General features: G+C 43.7%; 1 protein-coding gene across 2 annotated transcripts in view; it reads right to left on the minus strand.

Annotated features, from left to right (window-relative positions):
- Nucleotides 1-18,347, minus strand: part of plxnb1b (plexin b1b) — a 147,602-nt gene that overhangs the window by 41,915 nt on the left and 87,340 nt on the right. For both annotated transcript variants that reach the window (XM_037100900.1, XM_037100901.1), the window contains exons 6-9: nucleotides 7,867-7,995; nucleotides 7,454-7,554; nucleotides 5,010-5,142; nucleotides 1,123-1,279 (exon numbers count right to left, since the gene is read on the minus strand). In XM_037100900.1, coding sequence (XP_036956795.1) covers nucleotides 1,123-1,279; nucleotides 5,010-5,142; nucleotides 7,454-7,554; nucleotides 7,867-7,995 — 520 coding nt within the window. The remainder of the gene's footprint in view (nucleotides 1-1,122; nucleotides 1,280-5,009; nucleotides 5,143-7,453; nucleotides 7,555-7,866; nucleotides 7,996-18,347) is intronic.

Consider the following 18,347-nt stretch of genomic DNA (forward strand, 5'->3'; position numbering starts at 1 on the left):
ACATTAAGCTAATGATTGATGTGCTTTTAAGGTAGTGTTTGTTTGAACTGTATGCTAATCCAATGGGTTATTTGCATGCTAGTGCAATTTCATGCTAAATGTATAATGAAGCGGAACGTCTGATTGAGGTTCTGGTGAGCTGGAACTGTGAGCCTATTAGAAGGCAGATGAAGACGACCTAGTCTGAGGACAACCAAGAGTTAACACTGTATGATGTGTTTTTGCCTTTTAGATGTTTTGTTGAACAGGCAGCACTCAGGTGAGAGTCGGATCTTCAACTTTAAAGCAACAGTTGCCCTCAGCTCCGTCTTTCATTAAGTGAGCGCTGGCACTAGCCCTCCTTAAGTAAAGTTAAGCCACAGCTAGATCCTTAAATACAGCCTGTGTGCCCATATCTGACTAAACCCACCGGGCTGATTCTGCCTGAGCCCTGCTCCCTGAGAACTACAACAAGCTGTGAGTTTCAGGAATGCAGCCATGGGAACCTGTGTGTGTTTGTGTGTGTGTGTGTGTGTGTGTGTGTGTGTGTGTGTGTAAGAGGAGAGGAAGAGGTGGAGAGAGAGACACACACACACAGTCACACATACAAATCATGTGAATGTTCGGGTGAGTGTGACCTCTGTAAAGGCTTCAGTTTTTATTTACAGACCCTTTTCAATCATTGCCACTGACTTACTATGACAAACAAGCAGCTCTCAAAACACTAAATAATCACCAAACCTATGACAAAACCACATCACAGAACAAAGTATAAAATCATAACGTGAAATAGATTCATAGGTAGTTGTATGCTTGAAAATCAAGATTACTCCCTGCTGTGTAAACTGGCTTAGACAAAGAGGATTGGATTAGCACAGATTCACACAGGAATTGAACTGTGTATGTATATGGTATGTCTATCATGCAAATACACACACACACACACACACACACACACACACACACACACACACACACACACACACACACACACACACACACACACACACACACACACAGGATTAATGTCATTACAGTCTGCAGCCAAATCCTCCAATCCCAAAGTTGGAAAGTTCAAATGATCACTCCAGCTTCATCAGCTTTGTTCCAGAAACAACACAGTTAAGTCTGGGGCTCACTCACCCTGTCCTGGAGGCACTATGGGTACTTGGCTGGTGTCAGGAGAGTGGCAGGTGACCCCACTTTTGGTGACAATAGCAAGACTGTGGCTGTCCTGGAAGAAGCATGAGTAAGACTCATCCTTCTCTAACACTGGGAGTCCTGGGATTGACAGAGACACCTGGAGAAAGACCAAACATTAACATCAATTACATGTAGGAATACGCACACCAAAACATTTTGAGCTCATTCTTTAGGGACAGATTACAGGCACACGCTGCTGTGTGCATGTGTGAATGTGAAACACTTTACACCCCCTCGCACCCAGAGCATCAGGCGTACACCTGCAAGTTAAAAAAAAAAAACACAGCTACATTTGTTCTCTCTAAAAAGAATTTGTATTATGAGCCATGGCAGACAGGAAGGACATATCTGCACAAATTCTGTCTCGCTGCTTATTTGACCACATTTCATGAGAGAGATCAGGTTTGTCTGCATTATGTAGATAAAATCATAAATGTACACTCACATTTGATTCTGTGAAGCCTTACAGAGAATATTTTTTACTGCCTCTCCCATACACATCCATTATTATCTCCACATTTCTCCCAAAATTATCATGATCATAGAACTGTGATTACTTAAACATTATAATACCAACTGAAACTTTTAAATACAATAGGTAAAATTTGAATTTATATTTTAATGTTGAAATGAAGTCTCTATGTGAAAATATAACACAAATTCCATTAGCATGTAGCTGAAAACCCAATTTGGAGAAAGCTGGAGCTCCTCATGGGTATGTGTTGCACAGATCTCTGAGGAACATGGCAGCTGATGTCATTAACTGCAGGGGACGAGGGTCAGGGTGGCTGGTTTGGGGCGAAAGAGGTTAGAACCCGCAGACTGTCGCTTGGGGCTATATTTCTTTGTTTTGTTTGTTCCTCTTTGTTAAGTGTCCTTGGGTACCCTGAAAGGCACTACATAAATCAAATTCATTATCATTATCATTATAAAAAAAAACACATGAAAGAGCATGAGGAATTTTTAGCCAGATGGCAGAAAGACGAAAGGAGCCATCAGGAATCAGTTCTGGAGTCATTCTAAAAGCAAGGTAAACTCCCAGCAGACAATGTGAAAGCTAAAGGGATCACCAAGAAGTTGCTCAACTTGACCAACTGTTATCAGTGGTGGAAAACGTGAGATTTCGCAGCTTGATTGAACACTTGCAGCCACGGTATAGTTTACCATCCAGGAGATACTTATTAGAGACTGCGCTACCTGAACTATACAACTGAGTGTCAACCAAGTTAGCTGAGAAGTTAAAAGGAGTTCCAGCCCTGAGCTTTACTACAGATGTTTGGACTTCAGATGTCTGCCCAATGTCATACTTGCCTGAAGAGAGGAGTTTATTTCAGCCTCATACAAAATCAATAATAATGATAATAATAATATCAAAACAATCAGAGCTCTGGTATCAGAATAGTATCGGTATCGACAGATATCCAAATTCAGGTATCGGGATCGGATTGGAAGTGAAAAAACGTGGATCGGTGCAGCCCTACTTTAAATCTTCAAATCATTGGGGTCAGCCCTAGTCCTTTCCCCATGGAACATGACATCATATTAGGCAGGACGAGTGGACAACAACCAACATCCAGCAGCAGACTGATGGAGCATGAAAACACTGTGTGAATGAGAGCACAAAGTTCTCACATGAAGCAGGTGGTGTTATTGGACAGAAATCCAGTCGACACCTGTGCTGAGGACAGTGAAGGTCAAAATGGCAGTAAGTGATAAAACTGTCTCAATACATAAATCTCATCTGCTCACTTGTAAAAGTCATTGTGGAATAATTCAATTTGTAAACTAAATTAGATTCTTCTGCTGCAGGAACATGAATCACACAGATCAAACTCCATCAATTACTCTTATTTGACTAATTTGTATTTTGGCTTCACTTGTGTTCACTGCACTGCAGCGCCAAGACCGCAGTGACTAGGTTAAGTCCTCATTAAATCAAACTACTGCCCCAGAGGTAAATGTGGAAGTGCAGCACCCTCTGCTTTAAAAGCAAGCATTTTGGCTTCTATGATGGTGAAGGGCAAAGGGACAAGAGCCACACTATAAGCAAGTTGTGTCAAACTAAACAAAAATATTTTGGAAATACGACAAACATGAGAAACCACATCACTCGTTTCCACCCAGAGGACGAAGAAATCCAGTCGGTTGTAGCTGCTTCCAATCAGAGGACCATTGAGCAAGCCATATCAAATTTTCCACCCAACTCGGAAAGGATGAAGCGGATTAGAAACTCTACTGCAACTTGTATTGCCAAGGACTTGCATCTGTATTCAGTCGTTGAGAACCATGTTACCAAATGTACAAAGTTATATGTAACTATTTCCATTTAAATGCAGGCAATGCCTCAGGCTCAGGGCTCCTCAGCTCATTCCTGCCTGCTCCACATTCAGCATCTCCTCCTTGTTTTGGCTCACAACACACTACAGTAAACACTATACAACATACTAACTATACACTCCAAACACGTTATATGTCATAAATCTCTCAACTCTCAAAACTCTCCATCGCTGTTGGTGTCTGAATCACTGCCGGCGTCCCTCACACAACTTCATCTGTTCCTCAGCAACCAAACTTGCTGCTTGGACACTTTCGTGACAAAAGCCCGTTTTTACCATTTCTTCCTGCACCAGACACAAAGCAAATGTGATGGCAATGTTCACGAAAAAGCATGGCGGACATTATTTACCCTAAGTCCGGTTCTGGACCTGCCGGTGTGTCTGTTGACTCGGGAGGTGGGCCGTAGGGTTGTGCTAGCAGCTAGCTACACACGAACATCCACAGATTCCGATTCCACTTTGTTGTCCACGCGTCTCCGGATCTCCTCAGACCCGAACAGACTTGGTACGGACTCATTTAGTGTCATTAATCCACAATAATCAGTTTAGATGCACAGAACAGAACAGGACCGCCGGCAAAATCCCGGTCCAGCTCGCATCTCTGCAGATATAAATCCACTTGTTTCTTAAGGTATGCCATGGAAGTGAGCTCTGCAGTGATTGGTTCTGGTGCACACGGGGCTGTGGTGGCTCTGGTGGACAATGCTAGCGGAATTAGCAAAGCATTTATGAAATGATCTATTACAGTATCATTGTAGTCCAAACAAATCCTACGTGGCACAACTTTGAACCAAGCAGCAGCCATGTTGAAACTCTCAGATCAGTCTGATCCTGATCCGCAGAGATATTTGAGGAACACACACACACACACACACACACACACACACACACACACACACACACACACACACGCACACACGCACACACGCACACAGACACAGAGATTCCTTGCTTTTAAAGGGAGATGTCTGCTGCTAGGCACACTTTTCTTTTCCTGTTGGTTCTTTGCAAAGCTGGGATGCAAAAGTAACCTTCCAGTTGACTTGCCACATCTTTTTCATTTGGTTTATCAATCAAATATATTGGAAGTAAATTAAATACAAATACTTTGCTTCAAAAGTACAAAGTTGTCACACGGTGAGAAAAAAAAGATTCTGTATAGGAAAAAAAAGATGCATCAAGATGCATCAATAAAGATTTTATCATCGCATCGCAGCCCTTGGAAGCCATATTTGCCAACACACAGTATCCACAGCCAGCATACAGAAAATCTTCCAGCTCAGGTGATAAGGAGTTCTGGGATTAGTTACAGTGAGATGAAATGTGGGCCTGACCTTCACCGTGTTTTGACTTGTTTTTATTTTTTTTGTGGTTGTGTTCCCTCATCTTCCCTTCAATCCATTGTAAGGATGTGTACAGGCAGGTAGGTAAGCGTCATGAATGTTTTGCTCTGTTGCTGCTTTACTTTATGTAGCTGTGCTGCAGACTCACCATCCTGCTCTCCTCCCTGCTGATGTTGGAGGGGTTCAGGTCCTGGATGGACAGACACTGCTGCTCCATGTCAAAGCTCCAAAGCCACTGACCTGGCTGCTCCCCACGAGCACACTCAGACTGTAGAACACACCTGGAGGGAGGCACAAACACCATCTTCACTGTGTTCTGAGCTAAAGTCAGGCTTTTCATCTCTGTGTCTCTTAAACGTAAACCATGAAATTACCTTTAGTGTATACTGCAGTGCTAATCAATAAATCATACTGTGGTTGTAAAACTACACACCAAATGCTTCCTAGAGCAATAACATACTCCAGCTGGTATGAAAACTATCCAATCTAATATGTGAAACAAGTTTATAAAAATATAGCTTTTTTCTGTAAGTTTTTAAATTACTCACTTTGGCTGATGATCTTGGCTATTTTTCAAAACATTTTTCATACTTATATTAGTCTTCCTTTACTGCACTGATCAGGAGTAGCGCTCTTAACGCTGTTATATTCTGTACAGTGACAGTAAAGGCTTTCTATTCTCTTCAACAGTAGATACAGTTTAAGCATGGAAAAATTAACCTTTAGAATCCAATATAACACAAAAAATTGAAAAAGATCTACCCCAAAAATGGTCCATTACTTAAAGTGAAACTCTCGCCAAAATGCAACCTAGGCTTTTTTTTGTGAATGTATATGAGTCAAACCTTCATGTAAAAGCATAACGAAGAGGCCCTTTTAAGATTGACCATATTTTCGTTTTAAGCTCAAACTCATTTTCAATGTGAGTGCATGTGGCACTTTTACGCTAGCATCAAAATTGCTCTACATGGTCTCTACACATAGCTCAACTGAACCACATACAGTCTACCCACAGCAGCGACATAATATTACAAAAACTGAAACATATTACAAGAACAGGAACAATAGCAAAAATAAGCAATAAAATTAAAAAGGGGAGAAATAGACATATATACATATTTACATGATATAGTGCAAGATTAGCAGCAGTTTTTGTTTTGTTTCTTGTTTTCTTTTTTTTAAACGTAGATTTTTAATACAGATAATAAATGTGGAATAAATATGGGTGTCAGGGAAATTGACCAGATAGTGCAAAAACAGAACCTGACCTTTGTGCAGGCATACTGCACAGTGCAGGGTACAAGGTGAGGACTACTGGGAGCAGTGCTGGTTGTACAGTCTGACAGCAGCAGGAAGGAAGGACCTGTGATACCTCTCCTTCACACACTTAGGGTGTATCAGTCTGTTGCTGAAGGAGCTGCCCAGTGCTGAGATAGTGTCCTGCAGGGGGCGGGACTCCTGCACCAGCAGCAATGACAGCTTGTCCATCATCCTGCTCTCTCCCACCACCTGCACTGAGTCAAGAGGGCATCCCAGGGTGGAGCCGGCCTTCTTGATAAGTTTATCAAGTCTCCTCCTGTCTGCTGCTGAGATGCTGCTGCTCCAGCAGACTTCTCCATAGAAGATGGCTGATGCCACCACAGAGTCATAGAAAGAGGTCAGGAGGTCCCCCTGCACTCCAAAGGACCTGAGCTTCCTCAGCAGATACAGTCTGCTCTGACCTTTCTTATATGTTGCTGCAGTGTAATCAGTCCAGTCCAGTTTATTGTTCAGGTGAACTCCCAGGTATTTGTAAAGGAAGAAGCTACTGCTAACGTGAGTAGTTCAAAAACTTTCTTTTTAGTAAACTCTGTGCACACAAACAATGTTCTCAATGCTCATTTTCATGTGTAGAGACCCTGGTGATACCATGAGCAAAGTTTCATGCTGTGTCGAGCCTTCTAAGTGTTTTAAAAATAGAGATTTTGATGCTAGAGTGAAAGTGCCCCATGCACTCCCATTGAAAATGCATTTGACCCAAAAACGAAATACAGTAAATCTTAAAAGGGCCTCTTTCATTGTAATTATGCTTTTACATGAAGGTTTGACTCATATACATTCACAAAAAAAGCCTAGGTTGCATTTTGGTTAGAGTTTCACTTTAAATCTAGCCCAATATGAGCATCCAACAGTTATCCCTTTCCCATGGATGGATGCAAGAAATTTATGTCCCCCTCTGGATGAACTGTAATGACTTAGGTCAAACTCTCAGTTTGTCCAATATTTTGGTTTATGACCAAATACCTACTTAACTAATGACAAGGTGAGCATGCTAAACGCGATACTTTCTAGCATCAACGTGTTATCACTGTGAGTATGTTAGCATACTAATATTAGCATTAAGCTCAAAGCTGTATCTTTGTACAGAACAGCCTCACAGAGCCCACTTTTATACATGTTAAAGATGAGAGATTTATGATCAAACAAGACTAAGACAAATTAACTATATTTTAGTTACATTAAGTAGATCATTTTACACAATAAACCTTCAGCCATTGTTTGTCAGATGCTAAATTTGGATATAGCAGAGTTAACTGCTAGTATTCATCTTACCTTCCTTCCAGAACACACCAGCCACAGTAGGGGTCATGGGCAAGCAGACAGGAGTGGCACTCTGGGTGCTGCTGGCATTCAGCCACGGGCCTCTTCTGCAGCTGGAACCAGGACAACACAATCATGTTCAGTCATGCACACCACGCACACTAAGCTCCCAGAAATCAGATTACAAAGAATAGACGGCCCAAATATTCCAGTGGAACAATGCAAAATGAAAATATGGTCATTAGAATAATCCTAACTACCGGCTGACTTACTGGAAGAGAGAATTGGGGCAGAAACAATAGAGTCTAAATTATTTCTCTTTTGCTTTAATGCTACAACACAGGAAGCACCCATCTAGAAACAGCAACTGGGAATAAGGCTACAATTGTGCAATTACTGCATGTTGCATCTGTGTTTGTAGATACCATGTTATGCGTCATTATGAAGAGATGTTCCTCTTTCTGGTCCAGGATGAGGTCTGAACTGATAGCTGCATTCTGCTGAATGGAGATGACAGAGTACTCCTCCACCTCTCCGTTTGGACCCAGGAACACCTAAAGAAATGTACATATACACATAACTGTTATGATTATGTGAGAATTGATTCATTACATTCTCCTTTTTGAAATTTGAATTACTGTTGAGGTAGATTTTTAAGTTTGTAAACACATAGGCTACAAAACAAATTCAATTTGACCATATAATACAATAGAAAGCTCCCAAAAAAGCTATTTAGTGGATGTTGAGTTGGGATCCTTTTTCCAAGGTCAAAAATACACTTTGAGAAAAAACAAATGGTTCAATGGAACTCTAAATGAGTACCCCTTAGGGCACCGAACAAGACACTGTCAGACTCATGTACTGTGTCTAAACTGGATCAAAAAGTACAGGAGAACTGGACCTATTGCCTTTTTCTTCTTCCTTGTCAGAACCTGGGGTAAACTAACATCCACTTTAGCTTCCCCAACTGGCTAATATCTGTGTTAGGTTACTCAACTGACTAGCATCTGTGTTAGCTTCTTCAAAAGGCTAATATTAGTGCTTGCTTCTCTAAAAGGCTAACATCAGTGTTAGCTTCTTCAACATGCTAACACCAGTGTTAGCTTCTTCAAAAGGCTAACATCAGTGTTAGCTTCTTCAACATGCTAACACCAGTGTTAGCTTCTTCAAAAGGCTAACATCAGCGTTAGCTTCTTCAACATGCTAACATCAGCGTTCACACATGCATTGTGTTACATTATGTTGTGTTTCTTAGCATGTCATTGCCATACAGACCTAACCACAGTGAGGCCTTAAACAGAGTTAAGATGGGATTTCAGAAGGTCCAGTGTGTTGAATGTTGTGACACCTAGTGGAGCAGACTTGGCATAAATGGAATTTAATATTCATATGGAATGTTTAAATAAGTGTATAATCACCCAAAAATAAGAGTTGTTGTGTTTTCATAACCTTAGAATTAATCGTTTAAATCTACATTGGGAGCAGGACTCCCTCCACCAAGGACACCATGTTGCACCACCATGTTTCTACATTAGCCAAAAAAAAAAAAAAAAAAAAAGACAAACCTGGCACTAGTGAGCCCTTTATTTTTTTAATTTAGTGGGTGGTTGCTGAAAATGTACCGGTTGGAAGGAGTAGAAGAACAGTAGCCCCATTCACACCGCTGTTTGGATGTGGGGATCCTGCTGCAATTCTCTGCCTCTGCCTTTGTGTGAATGTCTGTTTGCTCTGGCACTGATACACCTCTGGAGTATCAGAGGTGTAATGGCGGACCAAACCAGTGTGAATGGATAAGCTGGCTATGCATAGTGAAGGTGTGTCAGTCTGACAGTCTGATAACTGCACAGGTCCTTCACTTAAGAGAAATGTCCCAAAAGGAACATTACATGACCAAACAAAAGTAACGCAGTAACTGTAACTGTCTTTGGCTACTTATACGAGGAAAAAAATACCACAGTTATACGTGGAGAAGCGTCCATCCTCTTATCTGTCCTCCCGCCTGTCCTACTGACTACTCGTCACATTTGTGCTCAAAAAACAGCATCTGTCACTGGCAAAAAACGTACGAAGTGTTTGCTCGGAAAATAAATCACTGTGATGGTCAGCCCTCCGGACTGAGACTTCAGTGAACTTGCCCCCAGAAAACAGCCTCCCTCCCCGCGAGGGACAGAGTCAAACAGCATCCAGTTTACTGATGGTGATTATGTAATTATGTAATTTAGAGCAAACACGTTGGGTTATTTACATAACCCTGGTTCTCTGAGTAATATGAGTGAGATGTCTCACTCTAGGATGCACGTCCCGCTGCAGCCTCTCATTACGCCAATCCTGATTGGCTGGTGAACGTGTCCGTCCCCCTCAGGTAGCCCCATCTACCTTAAATAGCCCATGCGGACGGCAGCACGTCATTCAAGATAAGCACTTCTTCTCACTCGCCAAAGCAAGAAGGGCTGTGTGGTGAGACATTGCACTCATATTACTCAGAGAACTGGGGTTATGTAAGTAACCTAATGTTCTCTTTCATAATATTTCGCTCAATGTCTCACTATGGGATGTGGTAGTTCCCGTATTGTCAGACAAGCTTATCTCACGTCCACCAACCCACAGGGAAAGATACTTTGTTCCAGTCAGGACAGCAAAACTGCGTGTGCCACGCATGGAGTGGAGACGTCCAGCATATAGAAACGGTCAAAAGTGAGAGGCAAGGACCAACTCGCTGCAGCACAGATGTCCTGAACAGAAACTCCCCTGAATAAGGCCCAGGATGCGGCCAAACCCCGAGTCGAGTGCGCTCGCAGGCCCACAGGTGGCTGCAAACCCTGAAAGCAATCGCTTCCACCACCCAGTGGGATAAGCACTGCTTTGTGATGATGTGGTTTTCCCTTATGAGGATTAGCCCAGGATGAACAGATGATCACTCTTCCTGAAGCCCTTTGTCCAATGCATGTAAGTGTACAGCGTACGGACTGGATACAACACATGCGACCGCTGCTCCCCTAGTGAATCAACAAAGGCCACAAGGTCAATAGGAGAACATGAGCCCACCACCTTAGGCACAAAAGCCGGACTGGGCTTGAAAATCATTCTTACATCCCCCGGGAAGAGCTGAGCGCATGACGAATGCCTCGAAAGCGCGTGGGTGTCACTGACCCGTTTAGCTGAAGCCAGAACCAGTAACAAAACTGTCTTGAGAGACACAATTTTCAAGTCTGCTCCCTCCAGTGGCTCAAAGGGAGGGCCTTTAAGCCCCTCCAGAGCCACTGCCAGATCCCATGGTGGTACCAGTGGTCTGGACATGGGGAGAAGCCTGCGCACTACCTTCATGAAACGGCAAACCAGCAGGTGCTGGCTTGCTGTTTACATACATTTACATTTGCTTATGTTATATTTTATAGTTATATGTTGAATCACAACATTAACTTAAAATCAACAAGGCTAACGTTAGACAGAAAATATAATTATCCTCCTGAACAAATTATTACCATCTCACATTTCCTTTCTTTGTTTTCTTCACACGTCCCCGCCATCCCCCCCGGGTGGAAGAGTGTCTCTCCCTCCCATGACAGCAGGTCCCTGCGCAGCGGGAGCTGGCAGGGCTGAGCACACAGCAACCGATATCTCTGCCAGCCAGTGCATAGCAGGCCAGTGCAGAGCTATCAGAATCAGTGCTGACCGTGCCCCCTCACTCTGGACAGAGTTGGGGGTATCAAGGTCAGGGAAGGGAACACATAAAGAAGCTCATGCAGCCAGGCGTGTGCTAATGCGTCTACACCGAGGGAAGCATCCATGCTGCGCAGAGAGTAAAACAGCGTGCACTGCATGTATTCTCTGCGCAGGGATCTCTCAGTGAGAGGAGACGACTGCAGCACCACCGGATCAGTGTGCATGCCAGCATGTACAACTGACAAGAGCATCACCCCCCTTGACGGTTGATGTATGCCACCATCCTCGTATTGTCTGTCCTCACCAGGACATGATGACCCATGAGAGATGGAAGGAACACAGCTGACAGTTCCAGAAAATTTATGTGAGACCACTGGAGGTCCACACTCCAGTGGCCCCTCACAGACCGGCCCTTGTGAATTCCGCCCCAACCCATCAGGCTGGCATCTGTAGTGACCACCTTCCTGGACAGGACAGAGCCCATCGGCACCCTGTGTGTTAGAAAGGACGGGACACCCCGGTGTGACCAGCACTCTCCGTGTGCCATGATGCACGGGATCCAGCCCACATGAGGCCACCCAAAGCTGGAATTCCCTCATGTGGAGGCGATTGAGATGGACCACGAGAATGGCAGACACCATAACCCCAAGTAATCGAAGACACAATCTGAATTGAAACAGATCTGCCTGAATGAATGAGCGCAAGACATGCCCTGAAAGTTTTCACTCGTTCCGCTGAGAGGTGTGCTGTGAAAGCAGCCCAGTCCAGAGATAATCCCAGAAAGATTATGCCCTGTGCTGGGGCCAGCATGCTCTTTTCCGCGTTTATCACGAAACCCAGATTGAACAGGTGTCGTATGAGAATACGTGTGTGCGCCCTGGCCTCCTGCTCCAACTGTGCCAACAGCAGTCAATCATCCAGATATGTGGCCAAGCGGATGCCCTGCTGTCTCAGCGGCGCTATTGCCACTTCCATGCACCGCACAAACACCCTTGGGCTTAAAGACAGACCGAAAAAGAGCACGTGGTACTCCTAACAGATCCCCTGGAAAGCGAACCTCAGATATTTTCTGTGGGGAGGATTGATTGGGATGTGGAAATACGCATCTTTCAGATCGACAGAAGTGAACCAATTGTTCTGTCAGGGATGCATGTGTAAGCATCCTGAACTTGTTTTTCCTGAGATATTTGTTCAGAGCACAAAGGTTAGTGCAAATACTGCCCTCCCCCCAATTTGGGGACCAGAAAATACCTGGAGTAAAAACCGGTCTGACGCTGTGCGGGAGGGATGACACAAATTGCTCCTTTGTTTAACAGTGAGAGGATTTCCTCCTGTAAAACGTGATTTGACTCTCCCTGAGCCTGGGAGTGTATTATACCGGCGAATCGCTGAGGAACAGCAGCAAACTGCAGCCTGTATCCCCTTGAGATCGTCCTTAACACCCAGGTTGGAGCTGTGAGCGAGGCCCATTTCTCAGTACGGTAGCGCCATCTCTTGGTGGAACACTGGGGAAGGCCGCAGCCTTCCACTGAGGGGGGACAGCGGGTGTCGCCACCGGGTTGCTTATTTTGATAGTTTTGGCTTTTATTAACTGTACCATCGGCACTCAGCCTGGATGCGGAAGCAGGACACATTCTATTTTCCTTGCGAAAACTTGTGTGTGTGTGTGCGTGCTTGTGGACATGAGAGAGGGGCAACTGCTGAACCCTGTGCCATCAAATGTCCGTCTCTCACGGCTTGCTCTTGCATGGACCATGGCAGCTGGCAGATGGGAGTGAGGGGGGCCCCTGGGTGCATGCTCAAAAACCAAACAGGTGGAGCTGGAAAATGTGGAACTTCCAGCTGCATCACCGGTGTAGAGACGGGTGGTCAGGCCGCTCTATTCTTCTTCCTGGCCTGGGCAGCTTGCGAAGGCTGTGCCGGCAGAGCTGCAGCCGGGGCCGAGGGTTTCTTGGACCAGCCCGGCTCTCCATAGCATCACAGTCGAGGGATGAGGTACTGGAAAGCAAGCTCCTGCTGCTGAAAGGTCAGTCTCTCCATGAGCGCGCCACCTCATCCAGCAGCTCTGGGAAGACGGGGAGAAGTTGCTTCATCGCAATTTCTTCCCCTCGTAGCGGGATCTGGTGGCTATGACATTCCCTGGCCCAGCTATGACAGTGGGCCAGGGAATGGCCAGCCGGGCAGCAGTGTGTTTGAACACGTCGACCATGTCCGAGCTAGGGAAGGGAGAAGCTGGAGTGCTACTCTTGTCTCCATCCCGAGAGGCAACAGAGGCTGCGGGCTGCGCAGCCCAGGCCAGAGTGATGAAGATGTCATCCTCTTCTTCATCCTCTGATATGAGGAGTTCCGAGGCAGCATTTCCATCTTCCCCGTAGTCCAGTTCCAGGATGTCTTCCTTCTGTGGGAGATCCACAGCTAGGTTGAGCTGGGAGCCGCAGCTAGAACTAGCCTCCGGTGTCACCACCGCAACTACCCCCGTCCCCTCTACACCTTTGACGGCGGTGCCGTTGGAAGGGAGATTGCGGTCATGTCCAGACGAGCTAGTTTAGCGGGCTTGCCATCTGCGAAAACTCTTGACGGTGAACATCACACAGTGTTGACATGAGCCAGGGATGTTGAGAGCTAGCTGGGTGTGTTCCAGCCCCAGGCAGCTCGAGCAGACTTGGTGTGGATCCTTACTCAATATCTTATTTCCACAACGACAGTCGGGGCCCCAGAGTCTCCGTGCCCTCTGGTGTGAGGGATTTTAGCCTCCATTCCTCGCGAGGGAATTGAGGCAGTTAGCAGTTGTGCTGACCGTGAAGAAGTCAAGAAATTAGCTGGTGTGCTAATGCTCGGTACTCGAACTGCCATGGTGGGGAATCGAGGACAGTGCTGACCAAGCCGTGGAGGGCAAGGAAAGCACTGGGTTCGATCTGGTGTGACCGACGAAGCAGAAAAATATATCCAAGGCTTGTAGCGCCCGCCGACAGAAGCTAAATAAGATCTGTCAGTGGACATTTAGTTAGCAAGCCCTAGATGAGAGATATGCTCAGAGTGAGAAGAGGTGTTTGAAAGACATGGTGCCATCCGCATGCGCTATTTAAGGTAGATGGGACTACCTGAGGGGGATGGACACGTTCACCAGCCAATCAGGATTGACGCAATGAGATTAATGCTTCTGAGGGCTGCAGCAAGGCATGAGACATCGAGCAAAATATTATGAAAGAGAACTTTTTCACTTTCCGAGATTGGTGGATCAGGATCTCAATCACTACACATTATAAAATCATCCATATGTTTATAAGCAGTCAGTGGATTTAGATTGACAGGGGGACAGTGGGAAAACACACCAACGTCATCATCATTACCTGTACCAGCACGCCTCTGTACGAGCTGCAGTGCTGGCTTTCTGTGTGACTTACACAGCGGTTTGTCTTCAAGGCGGAGATGCTTTGCTCTGTGTTAATGACCAATGGCAGAGAATTGGTGAATCAGCGCTGTGGAGATAATGCGGCTTCTCTATGTGAAAGGGACTAGTGAGTGACTGCTGTTTCCAGCCAAACAGTTTGTTTAGTGGGAAGTTTGAAGCCCCAATTAAGAATGGGGGCTCATACTTACTGTGTAAAAGAAAATGAGAGCGATCACTATCTAAGATATCTAGGGCTGGGAGTGTCCCAAAGACAGTCAAAGTAATGTGAATATTTTTCATAGCGCTCCATCATTTCTTTGTATGATCCTAATTTTTGGGGGATTTCTGTGGACAAATCTGAAATCTGGAACCTCACAGCTAAATGCTGCTAAATACTCCATATTTTACATATCTTTATGAAGTTAACCTTTTTACCACACCTTTAAGAGGCCCGGCATCTAAATGAACCAGAATGTAGTTTAGCCACTGACAATTCATTCCGAGTTTAGTTTTGTTTATGCTAGCAACCGCTAAGGAGCTAGCGATAAGATGAGGAGAAACTACAGAGGTCTGATCAGGTTATTTCTTTCCAACTCCACATCTCCAGATTTTAGCACCAAAATCTCTATTTTTAAAACACTAAGAAGGCTTGACACGACATGAAACTTTGCTCGTAGTATCACCAGGGTCTCTACATATAGCTCAACTGAACCACATACAGTCTACCCAGATGTGTTGATCACTGAGTACGTCTGGGCTGCCATGACAACGGCTAGAGGAAGAAGCTACTGCTAACGTGAGTAGTTCAAAAACCTTATTTTTAGTAAACTCTGTGCACACAAACAATATTCTCAATGCTCGTGTTGTGTAGAGACCCTGGTGATACTATGAGCAAAGTTTCATGCTGTGTCGAGCCTTCTTAGTGTTTTAAAAATAGAGATTGAAACATGAGTTTGAGCCGAAAACGATAATATGGTCAATCTTAAAAGGGCCTCTTTCATCGTAATAATGCTTTTACACGAAGGTTTGACCCATATACATGAACAAAAAAAAGCCTAGGTTGCATTTTGGCGAGAGTTTTACTTTAAGATTTAAACTTGTAGTTTCATTTTATCAGACTTCACACAAATCACTCTGGAGTTGCAAAAAGCTTTATAAAACATTTTCTACACATGCAGTAGTAGTAGTAACACCTGAAAACAGTTTCCCTTTAACTTTTAATTTAAGGAACAACACTGATAACAGGAACACAGCATATCAATTATAGGAATCTGCTCTGCAGGACAATGTGACAAATGTTTGAAAGCACAAAGAGGGAAATCCAGTGCCAACACAAAGTTGTGCTTAGAAACACACCTACAAAAATTAGAAATCCTGCACCACAGGATGGTGAGACAAAACAGATACTCAGAACTAGCTAATACCTAACAACCACTCAACATCAAGAGGCCTATGTGAGCAGTCTGACATTGTGCTGGCTGTTAAAAGTCCAGAGCTGCTGTAATGTGAGTTAATGTGAAAGGACAGGCTGACCAAATGCTCCACATCAGCCTTTAGATGTTATTTACAGGAGCTTGAACATCAGCTTCACTCCATCTAATGTCATTACTGAGATACTCCTCTGAGGGGAACTCACAGGAACAAAGAGAGCAATCATCCTAATGGGAAAATCCAGCACAAGTCAGGAGGATGTGTGGATCCTCCAGTCTGGCCTGCGAGGTGCAATTATGTATTTGATGCCAGACTAATCCCATCCTCCAGGTATGTGAAGGATTTGTGGTCAGCTATGCTCATTTTGATCCCACAGCTCTTCAATGACAGACTCTCCACGATTTAATGCATGTCTGTCCAAACTACAGCACAAACTGAAAGTACACAAAAAATGGGGCAACATCAGTGATTAAATCACATTCCTCTCTTCAAGCAAGTAAAAGATGAGCAGAAAGGGTTCACACAAGTGTTTGTTCTGTTGGGGAGGGAGACTGTCTTTTTAAGGTTTTAGAGGGAAGAGGATCATTTTAACTAAATAACACACATAAAATATACCACACACAGATGTCATAGGAGTATTGGATAAAGTAAGAGACAACATTAAACTGGATTCTGCATAACAGTTGTTGCATGCTTGCTGTACAAAACCCCTCTTTCTTCCACTATTACGCACAAGCTGACCTCAATAAAACAAATATTTAGAGATGGAATCTTAACTGCTCAGTGTCTGCATCTTCATACAACAGTTTATAAGGCTGCTGAGGTTTCAGTAATTAAACCTCTCCTAATAATCATACTTACTCCTGTGTCTTCAACAACAGATTAACTACAATTACTTCTCTTGTTATTCTCAGTACCTGCAATTAGCCAATTCTGCACACCATGTGTATTGCCTTGTAACAGGGGCCTGAAATATGAGATCTGAATTTTCTTGTCTAAACATAAATAAATAAGCAAAGAAATTTAAGGGTATATGTTATTAACTCAGTTTCAGAAACAACTGCTCTTCTAGACTCTCCACATTTACTTGGACCCAGTTGCCCAAATTCATTTTGTTTTCTGGGCGACATTAAGGACTGAGAGGACAGGGTCACCTCTTGAGTTCATCCAGTTACATTTTAATGTTTTACATAATGTTTTTGCAGAATATATTATGTCACAGTGAAGCTGACCTTTGACCTTTTAGATAAAAAGATAAAAATGTCATAACTTAATTATATTATCCTATTAGACATTTGTGTGAAATGATATCATAATTATCATTTGAATAGTTGAGTAGTGGCCACAGTGACTTTGAGCTTAGACCATCAATGTATAATCAGTTCCTTCTTGTTGTATGTTTGTGCCAAATTTCAATAAATTCCTTTGACATTTTCCTGATACATCATGTTCACCAGAGCTGGACGAATGGACGGACAACCTTGACACACAGTGCCTTCAACCACAGATCTTGTCCGAGTGGAAGCATAAATAAACAACAAAAGTCTCAAGGGCTATTTTTTTCGTTCCAAATTACAAACTTCACAAAATGTCTAATCAATTGATGATGGCACTAGAGTGGATAGACTGACTGTGAATAAATCAATTAAAGCAGGAAAACAGAGGTGGTGTTATATACAAATAGCAATCACTTCCGCTGCTGAAATTTGACCTCCACTGCTGAGGAGAGGAGAGGAGGAGGAGAAGCAAGAGAAGAGTGGTAGAGAGAAGAGTGGAGAGGGCTGTGTTATATCTTCAATAATAATTTATAGTATTAGGTGCTATAGATGCTTCATGTCTAGGTCATTTAACACACAAAAGAGTAAAGCATATAAGCAGAAAAGAGAGGACACATTATTACTTTAGAAACTAATGTTATGTTACCATGAGTATAACTTAGAAAGGATGAGGATTCCATGTTTTAAATGTCGAATTGAGACTGACACTTCATATCTAGAACAATTCACACACATTTCTTATTTATTTTTTATTAGTTAGAAATATTATTATTTTATAAGTATTTTTTTGGGGCCCTTTCTGGCTTTATTGACAGGACAGCTGAAGAGTGTGACAGGAAACAGGGTAAGAGAGGGGGAGTGACACGCAGCAAAGGGACCTGGGCCGGGAGTCGAACCCGGGTCCTCTGCAGAGCCTCGGCACATGGGTCGCGCTACCAACTGAGCTCAGCGGCGCCCCAATTCACACACATTTGAGTATGTCAGCTTAAAGATTTTAACAATGCATTCTGGCAGAAGAGAATATAATGTCCTGCCTCACATGAGCATCGAACAGTAATGTTACAGCAAACGCATTCATTTAACATGAATACACAGGTCTTAGGTTTCACTTATTTGTGAAATAAACAACATGTGGAAGATCTTG

The sequence above is a fragment of the Acanthopagrus latus genome, chromosome 6 (assembly GCF_904848185.1).
Source record: "Acanthopagrus latus isolate v.2019 chromosome 6, fAcaLat1.1, whole genome shotgun sequence".
Lineage (NCBI taxonomy): Eukaryota > Metazoa > Chordata > Actinopteri > Spariformes > Sparidae > Acanthopagrus > Acanthopagrus latus.